Here is a 22,013-nt window from a genome sequence, read left to right on the forward strand (position 1 = left end):
GTTACCGTCAATATTCAGTATATACTATTATTACAGTCTAAATTTTATTTTGGCCTAATGCTTTTTATAATCTTCCAAGAGTCTTTAGATTTATTTTTTGAGCTGGATATGCAATCGTGTGCCCATTTTATTTTACTTTCCTGTATTTTGTTTTTATTTATTTAATTTTTTTTTTTACTGTGATAGGCCTACGCAATGAGAACTAACTGTCAAAGTAGGATTGTTTACAGTTATGTTTAAGGTAAACTGCCCAAATACCGTGACCTTAAGGACGGTTCTCTTGAAATTGCTTTATAACAAATAAAATTATGACTTTTGGAACAAATATTTCTTACCAATATAATGTGTACAATTTTCTCAACAAAATGATGGTTTCAGGTTGTGCTATGACCAAAAAATGTATTTTCTACGTCCGTATCAACACTCAATTTTCCTACTATTTCCTAATTCCGTGATTCACAGAAAAAAATCCGTGATTTTTCAGCCAAAGTCCGTAATACAGCAATTTTGCAGCTAAAAGTTTCTAAAAAGACCAGAAAATTCCTAATTTCATAAAAAAAATAGGAAAATATAACCTCAAACACTTAATTGTACCAGCAGATGACGATGACAGGTAAAATTCAGATGTTTGTAAAGAGTAAGAAGAAGGATTATGCATCACGTCCTTAGAGGCTAAACTCCAATAAACATATTTTGTTGTTGCTCCAATTTTATTTAATAAATTACTTTCCCATTTTTTATCTATAAATATAAACTTTTATGGAGATTGGAAAAGAAGGAATAATTAGGTTTTAAAACTAGATAATCTAACAAAACACAAGAAGCAAGTGTAAAAAAGAATTTATTGAGAAGTCTGCAAAAAATTGGTTACCTACTACACAATAACTAAACAAATCACATACATGACCAAACAAGGCTAAACTGGATGAATAATTTTAAAATATTTAACAAGAAAATACATAATGATAGGTAGGCCTATAGTGCGTTCACATAGCCGTGGCACCTGAGGGATTAGGAGGCCCCAAGGGTTTCCATGGGGTGTCCTAATCCGTCAGGTGCCACGGCTGTGTGAACGGAGTATACACTCCACTATTAACACGTTCGCGGCGGCATGGGAGCGATCGCTCCCATAAGGAACCCTAATGCCATCCTGGTGGGTGCGATCGCTCCTAAGCTGCAATGCAGTACGAAATGATCTTTCTTTAAGCTAGGATTAGAGCTAGAAACTTGAAACCTCGCACAGCACTACTCAATAGTATACTGTATTTTTTGTGGTGTCGGTTGGTAGTAAATTTCCCCGTAAAATCCCCGTCTTGTAATTCTCAAAAATGTACTTTTTGTCCCGTCTTTTTCCCTCCATTTGGCAATACAATTCCAATGGGACCGGCTACGTTCCAAGCAGTGCTGCTATCTGTGGGTGTTTAGCGAACTACGTCGACGTAAAGCAGGACATCCTCGCACGTTATTTGCTATACGTCAGACCGAAATTGGAAAGCCAATCACACGCGGCAATCGGGTTTGTTCGATGCTGAGGGCTGCGCCGCACTGGGGATACGCCCGCCATTTGACGTGCCGCCGCAGAACGTGTTAACAGTATTGAACATGAAATGCATAGCCACCAGTGACTCATGCAGGAGGGAATTGGGGTATGAGCTCTGGTATGTTGGGCAGAATTTTTTCATTTCGATATCAAGAATCACGGTAGGCCTATTTGGGTGAGTCACGGTATTTGGCAATTTACCTTATGTTTTTAATTTCATGAATAATTTTTGATAATTTGTGAATTTTTGATGATTTATTTTTCTCTATTGTTTAGGTGAAGTGGTAGAACATTATGGCTATGGTAGATGTGCAATACCATAGAATACTGTAAATTTAAAGAAGCTAATTTTATCAAACTGTGTCCTGCTTCATTGATTGGTATGAACCTGGCAATAACTAGTGCACGCGCCACAAAAAATCTATTGCTGCCCGTTTTGCGGCAAAATACGTCCGCGCTCCATATTACCGATGATGCCAACAGATAGAGGACACTTTAACGGACACGACAGTATCAACATCATGTACCTGGGGAGTTGGTTAGGGGGGGGGGTAAAATCAGCAATAAGTTGTGCACATGCCCGCTAAAATCTATTGCTGGCCGTTTTGCGGCTAAATACGTCGGCGATCCATATTACCGATGATGCCAACAGATAGAGGACACTTTAACGGACACGACAGTATCAACATCATGTACCTGGGGAGTAGGTTAGGGGGGGTAAAATCATTGCAATCATTGCTGCTTCATTGCAAACGCAAAGCTTGAGTATAACTGCAATAAGCATTTTATACTTGCCAACCCCGAAGGACGGGTACTCTGCTAGTACTAAATAATTGCCACATTAAGCTATGTGATGATTGTTGAAAGTAGGCCTACTTATTAAAAGTTTTAATCTAAACAGTTGTGATAAAGACCCAACTTAGGCCTACATCTCCAGTTTTACATTGAGTGTAGACCGAAGTTTTGACTCAGTCTATCCTAGAAGAGCTGGTCAACGACGTCGAGGGAGTAAGTAAGTAATTTAAGTAGAGTAGGCCTAGGCCTAGCTAAAAAAGGTATAGGTAGGTATAGGTTAGGTATACTTAGGCTAGCCTACATTGATAAGATTAAAATTAAGTACAATAGTCTTTTGAGTACCATAGCTCATTTTGAAATCGTTAATTTTTACTTTAGGCCTATAGTTAATACTCACAAATAACTGCATTTTACTAAAGGTCCAAGGGGATGATACTGATTGTCTTTGGTGTCCTCTGTAGTTGAAGAGTTCTTATGTTGTGCAGTGCACTGTTCAACAGTAAAATAGAAAGCAAGTAGAAGTATAACAAAGTAACATTTGAAAACTGGATTTATCATTTCACATTTCCGAAAATTCTCAGATTTCAATAGATGGATGAGGTAGGTGTGTACCTAACCTAGCAAATTTATCAATATTCAATAATTTGTTGTTTGTTTACTAACAACACGAACACGTCTGTTTCGTTGCACTAGCAGCTACTAGTCTGGTTCTGCTGGCAACATTGAAGTATGTGAGGTTGAGGTAACGGCCGGGCTCCCTCCGACTCTCCTGTTAGGCTATTTGCACACACACCGATTTTGGACGGTCGGTAATAAGTCGGTCGATATTTTATCGGATCATGGTGCTTACTTACTTACTTATACTTGAATACTTGATTCCTTCATCTTTGACCAACAAAAGTTGGATAGACTGCGTCAAAAAAAAGAGTAAACTTATAAAACACTATAAACATATATATATATACAATTTAATCTGAACTGACGGATGTGACTCGGATTTTTGGAAAGGCGAGTGGTTCGTCAATCAGTTCCTTAATCGAGTACAGGGGCCTACTGACTAGGCTCTGGCGAAGTGCAGACTTGAACTGTTTTGGTTCTAGGGTCCGGATGGTTGTCGGTAGCGTATTGAATAATTTTATCGCTAGAGATGGGTATGAATTAAGCGTGTGGCTAAGTCGACAACGGGGTGCATCCAGGTCATAAGCTCTGCGGGTCCCATAGTTGTGCTGCATGTTTCTGGTTGAGAAGTTGTTTATATTTTCTCTCAAAAGGACTAGGGTGTTTAACGTATATTGGCTGTAGACTGATAGAATGCCAAGTTCCTTGAAAAGAGGCCTACAGTGGTCGGTAGGGCCGGAGGATGTTATTAGCCTTAACGCCTTCTTCTGAAGCAACAGCACACTCTGGGTCGCGTGGCTATGGCCCCATACCACCAGTCCGTAATTTATGTGGCTATGGAATAAAGCATGGTACATTATGACTAGGTAGGGACGTGTGATCTCATGCTTAAGTTTCCTAATCAGATATAATATTCTACTTAGCCTAACACATACTTTCTCCACATGGAGGTTCCAGTTGAGTTTGGAATCGATCCAGAAACCTAGCAGTTTGACCGCCTCGTCTTCGATGCCCTGTTTGAGAGTGCACGTGACGGATTGTGTTTTATCGTCATTGATTTTGAGACGATTCAAAACGAACCATTCCTTGGCTTCCTCCAGCAGAATTGCTGCCTCGGTTCTCAGGTCGTTCAGGTTGCTGTGCCTGGTCAGTAGTGTTGTGTCGTCTGCAAAGAGCAACGTTCGCCTGTTTAAGGACAGATCATTGATCATTATGACGAACAGGACAGGGCCCAGAATCGATCCTTGGGGCACGCCGTGGTGTATTTGTCTGATACTAGAGGAGGCTCCCTGCAGCGAAACAATTTGTTTCCTGTTTTCTAAGTAGCTGACTAACGATTTGTGGACTACTCCAGTGACGCCATATTTACCAAGCTTTGGTAAGAAGGATATCATGAGATACCACGTCGAATGTCTTGCTAAGGTCACAAAGACTAAGATGGAGGGAGTCATTTGATTCAAAGGCATCAGAGATGTTCTTGACTAGGCTAAGGAGTGCAGAGGTTGTGGATCGTCCGGCCCTAAACCCATGTTGGGAATCGTTGAACAGGTTGTTGTTCTCGAAATAGGCCACCAGTTGCTGTTTCATTACTGACTCCAGAACCTTAGAGAAAACAGGAAGAATTGATATCACATCAAGGTGTGCTTGCACACATACCGGATTTTTATCGGCGAAACGATCAGTCTCTGGTTGTTGTGTCGAGGACGAGACGAGATTACTAATATATTATTCTAAGAGATTATTCTAAGTTCAATTAAAATGCATATTATATTATTTTGACCTAAACTATACATGTAATTGTGTCCACTTGGTTCAATAAACGAGTTATTGAGTTATTATTGAATACTTAATCCTAAAAGAGTTGTTGCTATGTAGTTATTGTATCGACGTAGGTATTAAGCGCCGTATGATCAAACGCATCTTCTGGATTTATCCAATTAATCTAAGCAGAGAAAAAACGGGAACATTCCACACACTTATTTAAGAAATAAGGCTTGATAGCAGTAAAATTTTCAACTACCTTTTTCAAAATGTCAATAGCATCCTTATCTATTAAGTCACCCATTTAAAACGTTATAAACACGCACTACCAAAACTAATTAAAAATGTCAGAAGAGCAGTGGCTTGAAATGGAGGATGGTGTAGCGAGAACTGCCAGACGGTCGGCAAACAATCGGTGTGTGTGCAAGCTTGTATTTAGCTACGTACGCCACTGCGTCGCCGGTACATCCCCGGCACCGGCGGTATGCAGTGGCAGTGGCCGGCAGCTCATCGGCATTTTACCGGCGCCGATCAGCGGTCGGCGTGTGTGCAAGGTCCCGTTCCCGCCTGTGGTTCACTATTGGAATTTGGACGACCGCTGCCACTACACCGACGTTTTTGTTTCCACCTCCGCCGAAACAGTGGCGTAGGTGACCTAATGCACGCGTACACACACATCGGTTTATCTGCCGCTGTCCGCTTGGATTCGCTTGACATTGCACAACGTTTTTAGAGAGTGCGTATTGCAGTAATTCATTTATATTATAATTTCGAGATTATAGTTTCAACATTGAATTGTCATGGCTGAAGCTGAAGTACTTGTAATAGACAATGAACTGTTAATTCATTTGGTTCAAGAAAGGCCCGTTCTGTGGGATAAGACAATAGATACATAGACAGGAATGCGACAAGGAGTGCATTGCGAGAAGTGTGTCAATTCAGAAACGATTTTGACGAATTAGAGGACAACAAAAATTGTTGAGTTTAGACGGCGACGGAGATTATCCGTTCCGTGTGTACACTACGGTTTGCCCATGTGCGGCGACGGCAAATAATCCATGACGGACAAAACCGCCGTGTGTGTCCCCGGCCGTAAAATACCGGTCGTCCAAAATCGGTGTGTGTGCAACGAGCCTTACTGTTATTGTTACTGTTCGTTCCGCGACCGCGAATAGTAGTAGAGTGAACTGAACAAATCAATTCTATAATAGATTGAGGTTATGTTTACTGTCTTTTTAGTGAATGATTGGTTAAAGTGCCTTGTTTAAGTTAATTAAACATTCGGATTTTTTTTTTAGGGTGAGGAGGGAAAATGCTTTTACGCACACAGGTAGCCAGCCTGTAGTGTGAGACTCCTGAGTTTATCACAGACTACTCACTAAAAAACCCCCTCTACTCTGTCGGACACAGACCTGGAATTGTTTGTCACATTACTTCAAGTCAGGCCAACATGTGACCTAAGCCCACAGGGCTCGCACCGTTTCTGGCATTATTTATTTTTTTGACCTACACCGCATACCGGTCGAGGTCAAGCTTCTTGGCGCGGAGAACACCCTGGATGTAAAGTGACACACAGGTCCAATTGTCCTCACCCTCCATCATCATCGGTATGACCGTGTCCACCGACAGCAGTCCTACGAACTGTTGAGCCTCTAGGCGGGGCCTTTCCCAATGCTAGCAGTGGAAGAAAGTGTGTTCCACGTCATCGGGAATGCCTGGGCAGTATATGCAATCGGGTGACACGGCTTTGCCCATCCTGAACAGGTACGACCGGAAAAAGCCGTGACCCGTCAGAAATTGGGTGAGGTAGAAGTTCACCTCTCCGCACCGCCGATTAACCCAAGGTTGGACCTGTTGTATCAGTCGCCTGGTCCAGAGCCCCCTTGTCTCCTGTTCCCAGCTCTCCTGCCACAGCTGGAAGGTCCGGGTGCGTTCCTCAATTCTTGCCTGGTCCTCCCCACGGCGCTGATAAATTGCCTTCCTCTCCGCCGCCAAAAGTTTGACGGGGATGACTCCAGCAACCACCAGGACAGCGGGTTCGGACACTGTTCGATAGGCAGATGCTACCCTTAGTGCTGCCTGACGCTGCACTCGGGTGAGCCGCATCCTATATATCTCCTTATTGAGAGCGTCTGCCCAGACTTCCGCACCGTACAGGAGCACGGACTGGACCGCAGACATCAACAGCCTTCTGCGGCTGGACCGCGGACCTCCGACATTGGCCATTAACCGACTAAGGGAAGAAACCATTTTAGCGGCCTTGTCCGCCGTACGGGTGATCTGGTCTCGCCAGCTGAGCTTGCTGTCCACCATGACCCCAAGGTACTTTGCGGCACGAGTGGTTTGGACTTCAACGTTCCCCACCATCAAAGGCACGATGGTGTCAATCCTCTTTTTAGTCAGAATCACAATCTCAGTTTTGCTCAGAGCGAGCGAGAGACCATGTTCTGCCATCCATGCGTTAACGGTTCGCATGACTCGATTTAGTTTCAGCTGGGCAAGCTCAATGCTACGTGCAGCTATTAAAGCCGCAACGTCATCTGCATACCCAACTAGGACAGGTTCCTCAGGCATCTCGGATCTCAAGAGGCTGTCGTAGGCGACGTTCCAGAGGTCCGGGCCCAGTATGGATCCTTGAGCAGCACCAGAAGTTACATCCATCGTCCTGGAGCCTTCTCTAGTGTCGTAAATGATGAGGCGGTACCGGAGGTAGTCCTCTATAATGCGCATGAGGTATGCCGGGACGTGGAAAGTGTTCTCGAGTGCGTCCAGCATATCGCACCACCTCGCAGAATTAAATGCGTTTCGCACATCAAGTGTTACAAGCAGCACAACCCGACGAGAATAGTTGTTAAACTCCTCAGCTCTCATTACGGCTCGCTTTACCTCCTCAAAAGCGTCAACCGTTGACCGTCCCTTCCTGAAGCCGTACTGACGAGGGGATATATTTCCTGCAGCAACCACGGCTGAATTCAGTCGGAAACGGATCAACTTTTCCAAGACTTTCCCAGCAGTGTCCAACATACAGAGAGGTCTGGAAGAGGAGGGTAGGTCTGGGTTTCCTTTTCCCTTCCCCACGAGCACAAGCCTAGCTGTTTTCCAGCAGAAGGGAAACTTCCCCTCGGCCAGACAGGCATTGTACGTGCTCAAAAGGATTTGTGGATTTATTGAAAAGACTTTCTTCAGGGCCTCACCAGGTACCCCATCCGGTCCAGGAGCCTTGTTGTTCTTCAGGGATAGGACGGCCGCCTCCAACTCCTCGAGACTGAAAAGCGGTACGTCGTCCACCCTTCCGAACTCCCGCAATGGGCGCAGTGTGTGAGTCGGGAAAAGGGACTTTACGATCCTCTCCATAGAGGCCCCGTCCATAACGGAAGGTGGAGAGCGGGTGCCAAGCTTCTTGGTTACTATCTTGTAACCCAGGCCCCACGGATCGGAATCGACATCGTCCCTTAATTTCTCCCAGCAACTGCGTTTGCTCCGGTTAATAACCCGGCGAAGAGACTTCCTAGCCACCTTGTAAGCGTCAGACTTAAGACGTCTATCTTCAGGTTCTCTGGCCCTGGTAACAAGACGTCTGGCTCTCAATGCTGCCCGTCGCAGTTCTGCGATCTCGGTTGTCCACCAGTACACAGGTCGCTTATCGCACCGGGATCTCCTGCAAGGCATTGACTCTTCGCAGGCCGAGACTATCAGCCTCATCAATGATGTAACTGATGTCTCTGCGTGAGCCACGCCAGATGCAGCAGGTACCACTGGCTCTCCCCGTAGTATGACTTCGGTGAATTTGGCCACGTCCAGCTTTTTGGTGTTCCACCGAACGGGCACCTGCCGAGACACGGTAGCTTGTCTCTGATGACTATCCATGACATCAAAAATGATGTACTGGTGGTCACTGGCCGTATAATCCTCTAGGACTCTCCAGGCTCGTATCCTCGGCAAGAGGGACTCAGATGCAAGCGTGATGTCTGGGATCGTTCCCCTCATTCCGGGACGCTGGAAAGTTGGCGTGTTGCCCTCGTTTATGACAACAAGTCCAGCCCTGGCAGCAAAGTCCAGGATGTACTTCCCCCGGGAATTAGTGAGAGTCATTCCCCACTCGACAGCCCCCCCGGACCCAAACGAATCCTCGGCCCTTCGCGTGACTCCTCACCTGCACTTTAGCTGTATTACGAACCCAGAACGCAGCAGTACCAAGTGTATCGGGAAACCAAAGAGATGGGTCCCTGTCCCGGTACTGGTACTGTTCGCTGACCAAGAGCGCGTCAACACCGTGTTCGAGGGCAAGCTGACTGAGAAGCGCGTCAGCCGTCCTGGATCGATCTACATTGCACTGGAGGATCCTTATCTTCGTGGTTGGGCTTTCGCTTGTTGTAGTGCGCCTTTAAATGCACTGCACTGCCCAGACCCAGCTATATGTTTAGCGTTTTTATCATTGAGGCCTTTCTCCTTACAGAGGAAACAGGTCTCAACTTTACAGTCCCTACGAGTGTGACCCACCTCCCCGCATCTAAGGCAGTTCTTGCCTCGGTCGGGCCCTTCGCAGTTTCGGGAGGAGTGGCCGAAATCAAGGCATTTAAAACACCTCGTTACTTCCACCCTCCGTCTCAACCTGCAATTAACCCATCCAACCCTCAAATGCTGGAGTGCCAAAACCTTACTGGCGTTTGCGTCTGCCATTTCGGCGACCGCCATCCGCTGTTGACTCCGGTTTGGTTTCGTGAGCCACACCCTCAGACTAGCCGTTTGTCCGGCAAGCTCGGGGACAGCTTTTTTTAGGGCATCAATGACGTCATCCTCCGTTGACACACAATCCATATCCCGAACCTGTATCTTGAAAACCTGAAATCTTGAATCTTGAACCATGTAAATGAAACTAAATTCTTGGGTCTAATCATAGACGAACATTTATCATGGGACAACCATATTGAACATGTTATAAATAAAACATCTAGTGGCATACACGCTTTAAGGAAAATGGTCCACTGGTGTAATCTAAAAACCATGAAATCTATTTACTTCGCCCTAATTCATTCTCATATTGCCTACGGTATTAGTATATATGGATCGACAACAATAAAGAACATGGACAAAATTCTCATTCAACAAAAACGTGCATTGAGAATAATGTTTCATCTGAAACGAAAAGTTTCAGTGAAACATATTTTCAAGGATTTAAAAATATTTACAGTTATCGGCTTATACATTTATGAAACAATAAAATTTACACTACTCAACAATAAAATTTCAATTGGCAACACAACCCATTCGTATAACACAAGAGCTCATCGTTTAGTTGAACAACACAAATTGGAATTTTTTAAAAAGAAAACCACTTACATGGGCAATTTATGTTTTCATAACCTCCCTCAAAATATTAAATCAGAGAAAAACCATAAAAGGTTGTTAAAATTACTTAAAGAATATCTAATTAAATCTGCTTTTTACTCTCTCCAAGACTTTATCTCATAGCAACTTTATTTTTCTTGTAAATATATGATTTTTTAACTCTCTCTCTCTCTGTCTATATCCTCTTGTAGTTTTTGTAACTAATGTTTATTTTGTATCTTAAACATAATTTTTATTTAAAGGTTTCTTCTATGTATATATTGTAAATACTGTATGATGTGGGAAACTCAGTTACATGTGACGTAGTATGAAACTATTTTATATTATTTTACCTTATGTTGTATGACCTTATGTTATATTTACCTTATGTGTGACTCTATTCTTTGTAAATGTTACAAGAAACAGAATAAAGATGATTTTGAATTGAATTGAATTGAATTGAACCTTGACGGACGTCTTGGGTTCGAGAGCACGAACGGTGCCCTGACCTTCCACAGCTGCCTTTAGTTCGGCAGCAAAGGCGGCTTTATCTTTAGACTTACCCAGTTCGAGGAGGACGTCCCCGTCCCGGGTTTGTCTAATCGACCGTACAACCGTGTCGGTTTGCTCTGGCTTAGCCTTGGCCTTGATAACACCCAAGACTTCGGCGAATGATCTTCCCTCCAAAGGCTTGACCAAAATTGCCTCAGTCCTGGGCTTTTTGGGCCGCGACTTTTTAGCGAGTGCCGAGCCAGGCACAGCTTGGGCCACGCCGGTCGACTGTGCCCTCACTGCCACATATGTCTTGGAGCCGACTTCCGCGTGCCTCAATTTCCTCTTCTCCTTTTTCGTAAGGCGCTTTTCCCACACAGTCCCAGATGGTGTTTCTACGACTGACCCCTTTCGGGAGCTACCCTCAATGGGTGTCGTAGGTTGCTGTGGCTGTTGAGGTTTCGCTGGATCGGCAACTACGTCAGAGAAGGACCTAGAAGTCTGGGTCGCCTTGACCTTAACTTTAGGCTTAGCTGTATGAACAACCTCTTCTCTTTTTGGAGGGCTTTCTGATGTAGGCCTCCTGCGTTTCTTGGAAGCTCGCGCATTGTCGTCAGGTAGGGACACCACCTTCTCGGCGATCCTTTCCATGGCCGCCTTGCTCACCAGCCGGCAGGCGAAGACAAAACCAAGGTCGTCCTCGAGCTTAGCCATACCATTTTTAACCACTTGGTTAACTCCTCTCTGCGTCTTAAAGGTTTCAAGCATTGCCTTTATGGTCTGCTCCATGTTTCGAAGCCGGTTTTCAATGTCATTTTCTGCGACGAGATATTGCTGACGCAGAAGTACCATTCCCGACACTTCCAAATCTAACGCTGCTGTTAGGGATTCCTCCGGCATCCCTTCACCAGACTTAGAGGGTGGTCCACCGTTTCCTTCTCCACTTGTCAAGGGAGATCCCAAGGTCAAGTCCTTTGTACACCTGAAAGTTGCAGGTGGAGGGGACGTCTTCACGCCTTTCAATGTTGGCGATCTCTGGACCTTGGAGCTTCGCCCAAAAGGGTCTCGCTCTACTTCCGACTTCTTTTCTTGCTCATTCGAGCTACTTATCAAAGATGTGTTCAGGGTATTTGTTATAAAAGCCATCTTGTGTTTACCAGCGCATCGTGCGGCAAGGGGCGGCCCGGAATAGTCAGGAACGGGTATACCCTCGGGGACAGCGCCCCTACCCCAGTTCCCCGAGGCCCAACCTCCGTTTTCCCAGCACCGGATACCTGACGTGCCGGGGGTCACCCGTCACAATGTAGAGCCCGACCTCTACATCCATGCCGCACTCCCTGACCAAGGACCGAAGTGGCTGGCTTCTCACGACTCACTGAGAATACACATCGGCAGTGCAGGGCACACATCAACCCCTGCAAACACAACAGGGGAACTCCCAAGGACTCCCAGTGAGAGCGTCGGTCACCCTTTTAGTCGCCTCTTACGACAAGCCCGGGAAGGCTGCGGTTCTATTCTAACCCCGAAACCGCAGGGGGCAAACTGTTCGTTACTGTTCGTTCCGCGACCGCGAATAGTAGTAGAGTGAACTGAACAAATCAATTCTATAATAGATTGAGGTTATGTTTACTGTCTTTTTAGTGAATGATTGGTTAAAGTGCCTTGTTTAAGTTAATTAAACATTCGGAATACCATTATGAAATAACTCAATAACTCGTTTATTGAACCAAGTAGACACAATTACATGTATAGGTTAGGTCAAAATAATATAATATGCATTGGAATTGAACTTAAAATAATAAAATTAACTTAAACATACTTTTTACAAATCATTCTGTCTAAAGGAAAATTAAGATTCTAGCCGTCAGTCAGGAAGTCACGGAAGCTGTAGTAGCATTTATTTAATAGAAAATATTTTAACTTCCTTTTGAATTTCAGAAGGTCTGACTCTGCCTTTAGATTCATTGGAAGGTGGTTAAAGATATTTACTGCATTGTATTTTGTAACGGAGATTTTTTTTAAAAAAGGTTGTACAGTGAACAGGGACTGGAAGATTATAAGAAGTTCTTAAATTGTAAGCATGGTTATGGGAATTGTTGAACTTGTCGATGTTTTGTTTTAGGAATGACAAGGTTTTGTAGATGTAAAGTGATGGAAACGTTAAGAGTTAAGGTGTTTGCAGTTTGAAAAAATGGTTTGCAGGTTTGTCGTCTTTTTAAAGAAAATATAGCTCTAATTGCCCGCTTCTGCAAACGGAATAGAAATAAGGTCCACTTATTCTCATACCCGAGTGAAAATTTAAAAACGTACGTTTTCAGGAAAAGCACTTTGCAAATTTTTTCCCCCTTTTTTCAAAACTTTTATTATTTTTTTTATTTTATTAACATTTGAAGTTTTATAAAATGTCCATGGTAACGCAATATTTTTGGTAGTTTTTTTTTTAAAGAGCATCATTAGTGGAAAAACACAAAATCCTGTCACGACCATAACGGACGTTTAAATGAATATTAAAAATAGTTAATATTATTTTTATAACTATGTTTTGCTATAAACGAATTTAATTTTATGACCATTATACAATAAAAAGGTCACTGAGCTTTTGGTATATTTGGTCTTTCTAGAAAAAAAGGAAAAAACTCAAAAAATTGAAAAAAAGCCAATAAAATCTTTTTAAATTTGTATAACTCCGAAAAAACTTTCCAGAGACCCGAAAAATCGTTATGTTTGTATAGAGGTGTGCTTCTTTTGTGTATAAAACATTAAAATATGATGATATTTTAATTTTTGAATTTTTTATGATAGAAATCATAAACGTGATGGTCAGGGACAAGCGGTACGGTCGTGAATTGTCTGGAATAATCTAAATCTTTCTAAACAATCCTTCAATTATACTGTTAGATATAATAAAATTATGTGTTTCAATTGAACTAAACTGTTCAATTTACAATTATATTAAAGTTATTGTCACGACCAAACACACTATAATCCATAAGGCTGGATTGGTCGTGAAAAAAAACCGCGATGGTCGTGAAACTTTGGTCGTGAAATTACGTGTTATTTGGCTCTGTTCTGGCGGTAGCTCTGCACCTCATGTTCGAGGATACAAAGTGGACTTCTAGGTTAATCTAGTAATTGAAATATCTTATAAACAAAAAATAACACCATGTCTACTTCATCGAATGACTACGTACGGTCATGGACACACCAAAATTACAAAAAAACACAATCTTTCCTTTATTAATCTTGTAATTCCTCCTTTCAACTCGAAACGACCGGCACTACAATCCTGACGTACACCCCGAACTAGTCTCTAAAACCAACTGACTCCATCGACGCCAGGCTTGCAACTGTCGTGCCCCAAAGTAGAAAATTTTTCCCAAATGGTCGTGACGCCAAATCGAGGGACAGACTTATTTTGTCATGGTAGTCAGTTTGCAATGACAATAAAATTATAATATGCTCCTTTTTTGTAAGTTTAATAACCATTGATGACATAAAAATATGGCTTTATATATTTCGGCATGAATAATTAGTCTAAAAATAGCGTGAAAGTTGGAAAATGTACCCTAGGGACACGTCCTGGTCGTGAATTTCGAGACTTTAAAAATACGAAAAAAATACCTAGAACCTATTTAAAACAAAATAAATGTGTGTAACATGTTGCCCCCGTCCCAAAAAATATTAAAACACATAATAATAAACTACAAATCCAGTATCTACGAAGTAAAAGCCCAGGGACATGAAAACGTACGTTTTTAAATTTTCACTCACCCCCATATGGGCAAGGCATAGGTAAGATGTGGGAAAATAAGGCCATAATAGGCGGAAAGTAGGACATCAGATTTAGTCGAATTTGCAAGGGTGCGGATGGCAAATATTCCTGAACAAACTCTTTTTATTACGTGGTCAATATGATGGTAAAATGTTAACTTGTCTAAAAACAATCCGAGAAATTTAGTGCAACTAATGGGGTGGACAGGATACACATCTAGATGAAAGCTAAACAATGAGGAAGAACGATCGGATATGTGGAAATTAAGAATATGCGTTTTAAGGGAATTGACAGAGAGCAGATTGTCGTCAAACCACTGAGCTAAACTGTTGGCCTCTGCAAATGTTAATTGTTCTATGGATTCCACAGTGGGGCCGGACAATGCGAGAGACGTGTCGTCGGCATAAAGGAAAGCCCTGGCCGATTGGATTCCAGTGTGGAGATCGTTTACAAACAACAGAAACAGAGTAGGGCCAAGAATGGAACCCTGGGGCACACCACTCAATGTAGGACGTTCGGGTGAGTTATATTGTCGTAGTAATCCATGTTCATCAACGGACGACACCCTTACGCATTGCCTCCTTCCCTTCAAATAAGAGCAGAACCACTCTAGAGCCAAGCCTCTGATTCCAATACTTTTCATTTTCTCAAGTAGGAGGTCATGATTTACTGAGTCAAAAGCCTTGCTCAGATCAAAGAACAGGCCTGCAGAACAGTTCCCCTCATCAAGAGCACTCACGATGTCATCAATGAGAGCAAACATCGCACTGGTGGTAGATTTATTTTTTACAAAGCCATGTTGGGATTCACTAATTATTTCATGTTTTTCTAGAAATTTTGTTAGGCGCTTTTCAAACACTTTAGATATAGCTGTTAAAATGGATATAGGCCGATAGTTGTTGAGATATTTAGAGTCACCTTTTTTAAATACTGGTCTGACTATTGCAAGCTTTAGGGAGTCGGGAAAACAACCAGAAGAAAAGGAAAAATTTATCAGGTGGCTGATGGGTTCTGCCAGTAAGTCAGTGATATTCTTTAACATTCTAACTGATATTTCATCGACTCCAGCTGAGTTTTTGTTTTTCAGGGTTGCTATTACTTCTTTTATTTCTTTCTCAGATGTAGGGTGGAAGAAAAAAGATTCCTTTGGCTGTTCAGCTACGACTTTTTTTCATGTTTTTACTGATTTATCATTGTGCTTCACAAAGTAGTCATTGAATTTGTTGGCAATGTTTAAGGGGTCGTGGGTCAGTTCTCCATCAATGTCTCTAATACACATATCATCAAATGTATTATTCTTTATTGGCCTTCTGCTGTTAATAATTTGCCAAATCACTTTTGATTTATTATCAGCTGACTGGATTTTGCGTAATATCTCATTAGATTTTTCTTCTTTTATAACAGAACGGTAGCGACATTAGCCTTCTGTAATATTCACGCATGAAATGAGTTGACTCTAGATCCTTTGTTCTGTGGTAAAGACTGCATAGCTCTTTATGCCTAAAACAGTTTTAGGTTATACCTCATTACAGACATATCCGTATAATAGTCGATTAGCGTCTCTAGGAACAAATAAATCACCTTTTTTAGTTTCCTTCATAGGTTTGTTTCAATGTTATTATTCAGTGTAACTTAAACCAAACATTTAATGGTATTTAATTAAATTTTATCCCTTAATTAGGCTAGGTGAAGTGCAGTTTGGTATTGAAACTAGCAATGATGTTTCTCTTTAACACAATCTTTAATGGATCATTATAATTTATCTTGTAGGCTAATACATTTTAAAATTAATTATAGCCTAGGCTAGTTCTTTACGGTGCTGAAGGGCCACCAACTATAAAAAAATATTTGTCTTCATCTCTGAGAAAAAACTTAGAATTCTGAGATTAAAGTCAGAACGCGGGAAGTCGGCATCCTCTCTGAGAAAAAAGTCTTGAAAGACTTGACCTCAGGACCCGCAAACGTTTACGTCGACGAAAATACAAGAACAACGGTCCAAAAGTATCTTTGGCATTTAGATACATATGATAAGTTAAAGCCATTATGGCATACACATACTCGTATGTGTCCATGGTTGTAAAGACTGAGTTTGAAGAGACTATAGCTTATTCTACTCATTCACTCAGTCAATACTCAACTCAAACTCAAGACTAGCCTAACGCTAAAGGGGCGGGTAGACAGAGAGCAAAGAGTTAAAATCTGACTTAAATCTCAGAGGGGAACGCCCACTAGATCTAGTTGTAATTTATGACTTTAAACTCAGAATTCTGACTTTTTCTCAGAGGGGAAGCCTACTTCCCGGGCTCAGACTTTAATCTTAGAATTCTAAGTTTTTTCTCAGAGATGAAGAAAATATTTTTTTATTCAGTTGGTGGCCCTTCAGAGCCGTCGTAGAATTTAACTTGTGGGCGTTCCTTGAATTGGACGTTCTTCTCCTGCCTAAAGAAACGGTGAATTGAGCACCGAAATGGACACTAATGAAAGAGAAGCCATTTTGGTGATTATTTTAGATTAGGCTTGGCTCAGGCAGAAATATAGCTTTACTTTGCTTGTAAATATAACACTGTGTTGAGTATTAGACAGTTGAAACGTATTTTAAAAAGGTTTAGGTTTGTGTAGGAGGATTAATTAGTCTTCAATTAAAGAGATGAAACATTTCATTAGGAATATTGAGCTTAACATCCTGCTGCCATAAAGAAAAAGTGAATCTACTACCATACCGAGAAAGCCATTATATCCAGACAGGGTGTCCACCAGGCCAACAAAAAAAATCATGAGTAATTCATGAGTAAAAAAAATCCAGTACCGGTAGTTCAGTTCGTACTTTTCAAACTAAAATTTCCAACGTGTTCTGCGCCAACTCTCGCATTGCTGTTTTAGCTCTACCACAGCTCGCTATTTTAGTTATCGGATAGAACATTCTCAGTTAAAGAAACAAAACTTATGATTACTGTAATATTGCCTGACACAAGTATTCAATTGTTATATATTACTGATCAAATCATCCGAAAATTAACAACTAATGCTTAAACCTGCAATTTATCAATAACTTCTTAGAAATAGTGATATGTCGATATACAAAAATTATTTGAATCTCTGTACAGACACCTGAAAAATAGATTCTTAATACTGATCATTTCAATTTTACCAAATTTTCTGTAATGACTACTACACCAACCCCTGTCTTTAGATACTTTCATATAGTATGTAATCTTGGAGTTATAGGTTGTTTCTCAAGTGAACTACAGAAATAATTATCTCTGAATAATATAGTTTTAACGTAGCCGTTATTGTACTGAATGTCTTCTTCAAGTTTGTTTAGAAGTTTTTGATTTATTATCCTGGCTTTCGTCCAAGTACACATAATACAGTTAATACTAGGTAGTAAACGCATCGTTGATTTAAGTATGCGTCCTTACTTCAGGAATAGACGTGGGTTTACATTTTGGATAATTAACTTATTCAAAATATAATGTTAAGCTACGTTATTTCATGTTTACAGAGCCTCTTTGAAGACTGTGTTTTAAACAATATGGTCATATACGTTGTTTTAATGGCTTTGCTATTATACAGACATAGTTTTCACTGAAAAATTGCACCCAGCAAACCACAAACAACTTGTGTAAAAAGAAACAGGGTCCGGCACGTACCAGGGCCACCTTAAACTACAGGCCGCGGCCTGATAGAATTGGCAACGTCACAAGTGGTGTTGTTTAGTGACAGACGTCCCATAAGATAACATGGTGAACACCTTTTTTACCTTGGTGCTCTTCACCGTAGTCGTAGAGACTAGGGAATCGTCATCAGCTCATTAATTCGCGATTCATAGATTTAAAATTAAGAACATACAGTTATTAAAATATTGAAAATAAAACATATAGGATTGAAAACCGAAACAATTTGAATAAAAAATCTATATCTGTACATTTTAAGCAGAGTCAATATTGTCATAGTCCAGTAATGAATATTTCGTAAAAACAAAAATACCATCATAGCTGCTTCCATACAAAACATCTGTTACTGTTAATCCTAACAAACTTTGTTTTCAAGAGCAAGCAGCGAATTTCGGCTTAGTTATATAAATTTGAAATACTTACCTTTTGATTACTGCACATAGGCCTAATAACTGAGCTATACTAGTTTGTATACAATAACTATGCTATAAGAATGGAATGGTTATTTATTCAAGTCACTCTTTTCAACGTAATTTAATATGACCGTGAAAATAAGTTAATGTATTTCATTTTTGTTCATTCAAACATAATATGCATTATTGTTCATTCGGTAACAAATTATGAACATCTATTACTGGCAAATGTGGACGAAATACCTGTTGTAAAATTTAGTTGTAGGTATCTGGTACAAAGTATTTCACGGTTTGTCAAAGTTTTACCCTTTGTGAATTTAAGCTAACCCATGAACAGTTAGTAGCCTACTTGGGAAGGTTAAACAAATATTAATGAATAACGTACAAAAAAGTCTGTTAGGCCTCTCACACTCGGAATGGCCTTAATTTGCAGTTTCTTAGAATATCCTTTCACAACAAGCAATTCATTAGGTGTCGGGTAACTTGGTTCAGTTCACTTTCGTGTGATTCCCCTCTAATATCCAACATAACTATTGTTTTGATTTTACTTGGTAATCATAATTATTATACAAGCTCTTGGGTGAAATGGGGGGGTACAATTCCAGGGGGTACAATTCCGGGCCGTACATCTTCTTCTGCGGTCACCAGGGGGTACAATTCCAGGGGGGTACAATTCCACCCCGTACACTGGCCAAATAAAAGTGAGTTCTAACTGAGGGGGTACAATTCCAGGGGGGTACAATACTTTATACTTTCTTATGAAATGGCGACCATACAATGTAGGTATTTTAAGCCAAGTATGAATGGAGATGAGTGTAGGATGAGTGGCGCGATCTTGTAGTCTTGTTAGTGACTAAGGCCGACATTCCTTAGACACAGCTGTTAATTAATAGCCCAAACAGCTAATGGCAACTAAGGGACCTACAGTTTATAGTGGAATCCGAACCACATTTTTTCCTTGGTATTTACGAATTGGTCTAATTATCAGGATAGCACTGCGGATAGTCGTAATACTCACTAGTGCGGACGTTAATCCACACCAGGGAGTATCCCATCCACAGTGCATACCTATAAATATCCACAATCCGTGACCTCCTAGTAGCTGGATTACAGGACGACGCCACCCGTTCCAATTCCGGTCCGTACAGTTTTTTAGAAGCCAGTGGATTTAATCAAACCACTCGTGCATAACAATATCAAAGTTTTATGAGGGGGGTACAATTCCAGCCCGTACACGCCGTTTTGGTCGAGAAAATGAGACGTCATCATGACGTCACTAACCTGCAGGGGGTACAATTCCGCCACCCCATTTCCAACTCACTTCCAAACTGTTGGATTTCAAAAATACCAAATCCTGTTGTTGGTTGAGTTGAGTGCTGACGATTTATTTATTTATTTCCAACGGCAGCAGCCAATTTACAAGGACAAGCATAGATGGTAGAATACAGCGGAAAATTAAAATTAATACAATCAGATGAAAAATCTACATAAAGTAACAAAATAGGTATACAAGAATTTGATAATATATAATAAGTTTACAAAGATATAACAAGTTATAAATATCCAAAACATAAAAACAACAAAAAATAAAGATTAACAAACAACAATAATTACTCAAGGATGGAAACAACTCAGAAAATTGATTTAAATAAAATGTACTTTACATAAAAAACAACTAAAGTATAGGTAGATATCAACAACTGTAGAATAATAAATTAAAATATAATACACCGTGTCCCAAAAAGAATGGATCATATCTACAGCTTAATATACTTGTTACCAAAGGTGACCTGATATTTTACATCAGATTTTAAATTTGTGTCTCAGGGTAGTTCACGAATTTCTCGTTCTTCTTCGATCACATTGCGTATACCTCATCATGTGACCACCGCTTATGACAGGGCTTTTGTTATTACCGCTTGCCGTCTTTGGAACAGCCTACCCCTACACATTAAATCCCTTGATAAACGTTCCCAGTTTGTCGCGGCACTAAAAAATCTCTACTTTGAGCAAATGGTCTCGGCTGGCGTGTCCTAGGGCTTCTGCGTCTTTGCGCGATTGCTGGTGCGTATGCGTGTTTTCTTTTGTATATTCTATTTATGATAATTACTATTTTTTTTAAATTAGTAAATTAGTTAAATAAATTGAATTTTTGCTTAACGTGTTCTTGATGTGTTAAATATGTATATTTATATTAGATTAAGATATTTCATTGTATTTTTATTTACATTTAAGTTTGTCAGGTTAAGTGTAAGAGAGGGCCATGTGGCCCTAACTTTGCCTGGTAAAATAAAGAATTTTTCATTTTCATTTCATTTTTTTTTCCATTTCATTTCAGTTCGTGCGGTGCATCGTCGAAAAATACAAATCTCCTTGGCCTTTCCTTTAGATTTTTAGTTCAATATCAGTGTATATTGTTTTGCAGTAAAACACTTAATGTTTTTGAACAGTCGTAATTATCCCTTTGGTTAGTAAGACATCATACAATGCAAATGTATTATACAAGCAATTTTCAATAGCATTAAAATTGGAGGAAATCGTAGGAGCCATTTTTTAAATCATATCGTGCGCAATCTTTACTCATATTATAGTATATATTAGTAACCAAGATGTGACATAACAAAATACTTTAAAACAACTGCCCAACGAACAGCTAATTTCTACTAAAACTAACTTTATTTTCTATCAGTTAGTTTTTCAACTAACTAATAACTTCTATCAGTTACTTTTTAAACTAACTAACTTATAACTTCTATCAGTTACTTTTTACGGGACTAACTTATAACTTCTAACTAGTTAGAATTTTTGACTAACTTTCCCAACTATGCAAAGGTCCTAGAAAAGTAAACTATGGCTAATTTTAAACTCTGATATCTTAGAGTTTCTTTCGGTACCCTTCAACAGAAATCAGCTGTTCCATTGTTGTAGCCTGTTAGAATTTTTAAAACATTAAGCTGCAATATAGTAAATGCAGTTGCAGTTGAAAACACCGTGTATTGAATGGTTTATAAAGATAAAATCTGTGGTGTGATTTCTTTAGTTAGGTCTTGGGGTTTGGGAAAGATCAAGTGTGTCTATCGCTCGTTCAACTCAATTATAGATCAATTTAAAGCAAAGATAAGGGAAGCCTTTGGAAAAAATACACCACAATGTGCAGTCAGAGCTGGAACATTGACTTGACTTTCTTTGACTAAATGGTGGAGAACATGTAGAGATTAGAGGGCGAAACAATGGTAGGAAAAACTTAAGAAGTTAAGGAAAAAGGTGTTTAAAAAGTAAACTTGTAATCTTTAATAAAAAAGTAATTATGGAAGTTTACTTTTGATCCATTCTTTTTGGGACACCCGGTATATAATAATTAACAAATAACAGTAGAAATTCAATAAATACAACATACAATACAATGATCATGCACTTAACACAGCTTAAAGCTAACTCCAGAAAGAAGAAGAGAGGAGGCCTACCGACGAACCTGGTGAAGTCCATCGAAGAACAGGTCACACCCAGACGCAACTTGATTTCCCAGGCGAATAAACCTTGCGAAAGGACTGTTGAAGTCGAAGTTGGTTGATCTTCGACCCAGCAGATCTCGAGATCTTGTGTTTGTAGGAACTCTGAGG

The 22,013-nt window shown here is 40.5% G+C and overlaps 2 protein-coding genes across 3 annotated transcripts in view; both read right to left on the bottom strand.

Moving 5' to 3' along the window:
• Window positions 1-3,063, bottom strand: part of LOC128983694 (TM2 domain-containing protein CG11103) — an 80,954-nt gene extending 77,891 nt beyond the window's left edge. Inside the window, exon 1 of one of the 2 annotated variants that reach the window (XM_054403095.1) lies at window positions 2,733-3,060. In XM_054403095.1, the coding sequence (XP_054259070.1) occupies window positions 2,733-2,893 (161 nt within the window). In that variant the 5' untranslated portion in view covers window positions 2,894-3,060. Of the gene's footprint in view, window positions 1-2,732 lie in introns of both variants that reach the window. The other variant, XM_054403094.1, reaches the window with a different exon arrangement.
• A 2,490-nt stretch (window positions 3,064-5,553) lies between these two features.
• LOC128998492 (uncharacterized) lies at window positions 5,554-15,069 on the bottom strand. The gene is made up of 3 exons (XM_054424651.1): window positions 14,621-15,069; window positions 11,384-11,636; window positions 5,554-5,583 (listed from the first exon to the last, which is right to left on the bottom strand). The coding sequence occupies exons 1-3, from the start codon at window positions 15,067-15,069 to the stop codon at window positions 5,554-5,556; spliced, it is 732 nt and encodes a 243-aa protein (XP_054280626.1).
• Window positions 15,070-22,013: the final 6,944 nt, after the last annotated feature.

Source organism: Macrosteles quadrilineatus, unplaced genomic scaffold, assembly GCF_028750875.1.
Source record: "Macrosteles quadrilineatus isolate MER2022 unplaced genomic scaffold, UCM_ALF_1.0 Scaffold_1__1_contigs__length_201487025, whole genome shotgun sequence".
Classification (NCBI taxonomy): Eukaryota; Metazoa; Arthropoda; class Insecta; order Hemiptera; family Cicadellidae; genus Macrosteles; species Macrosteles quadrilineatus.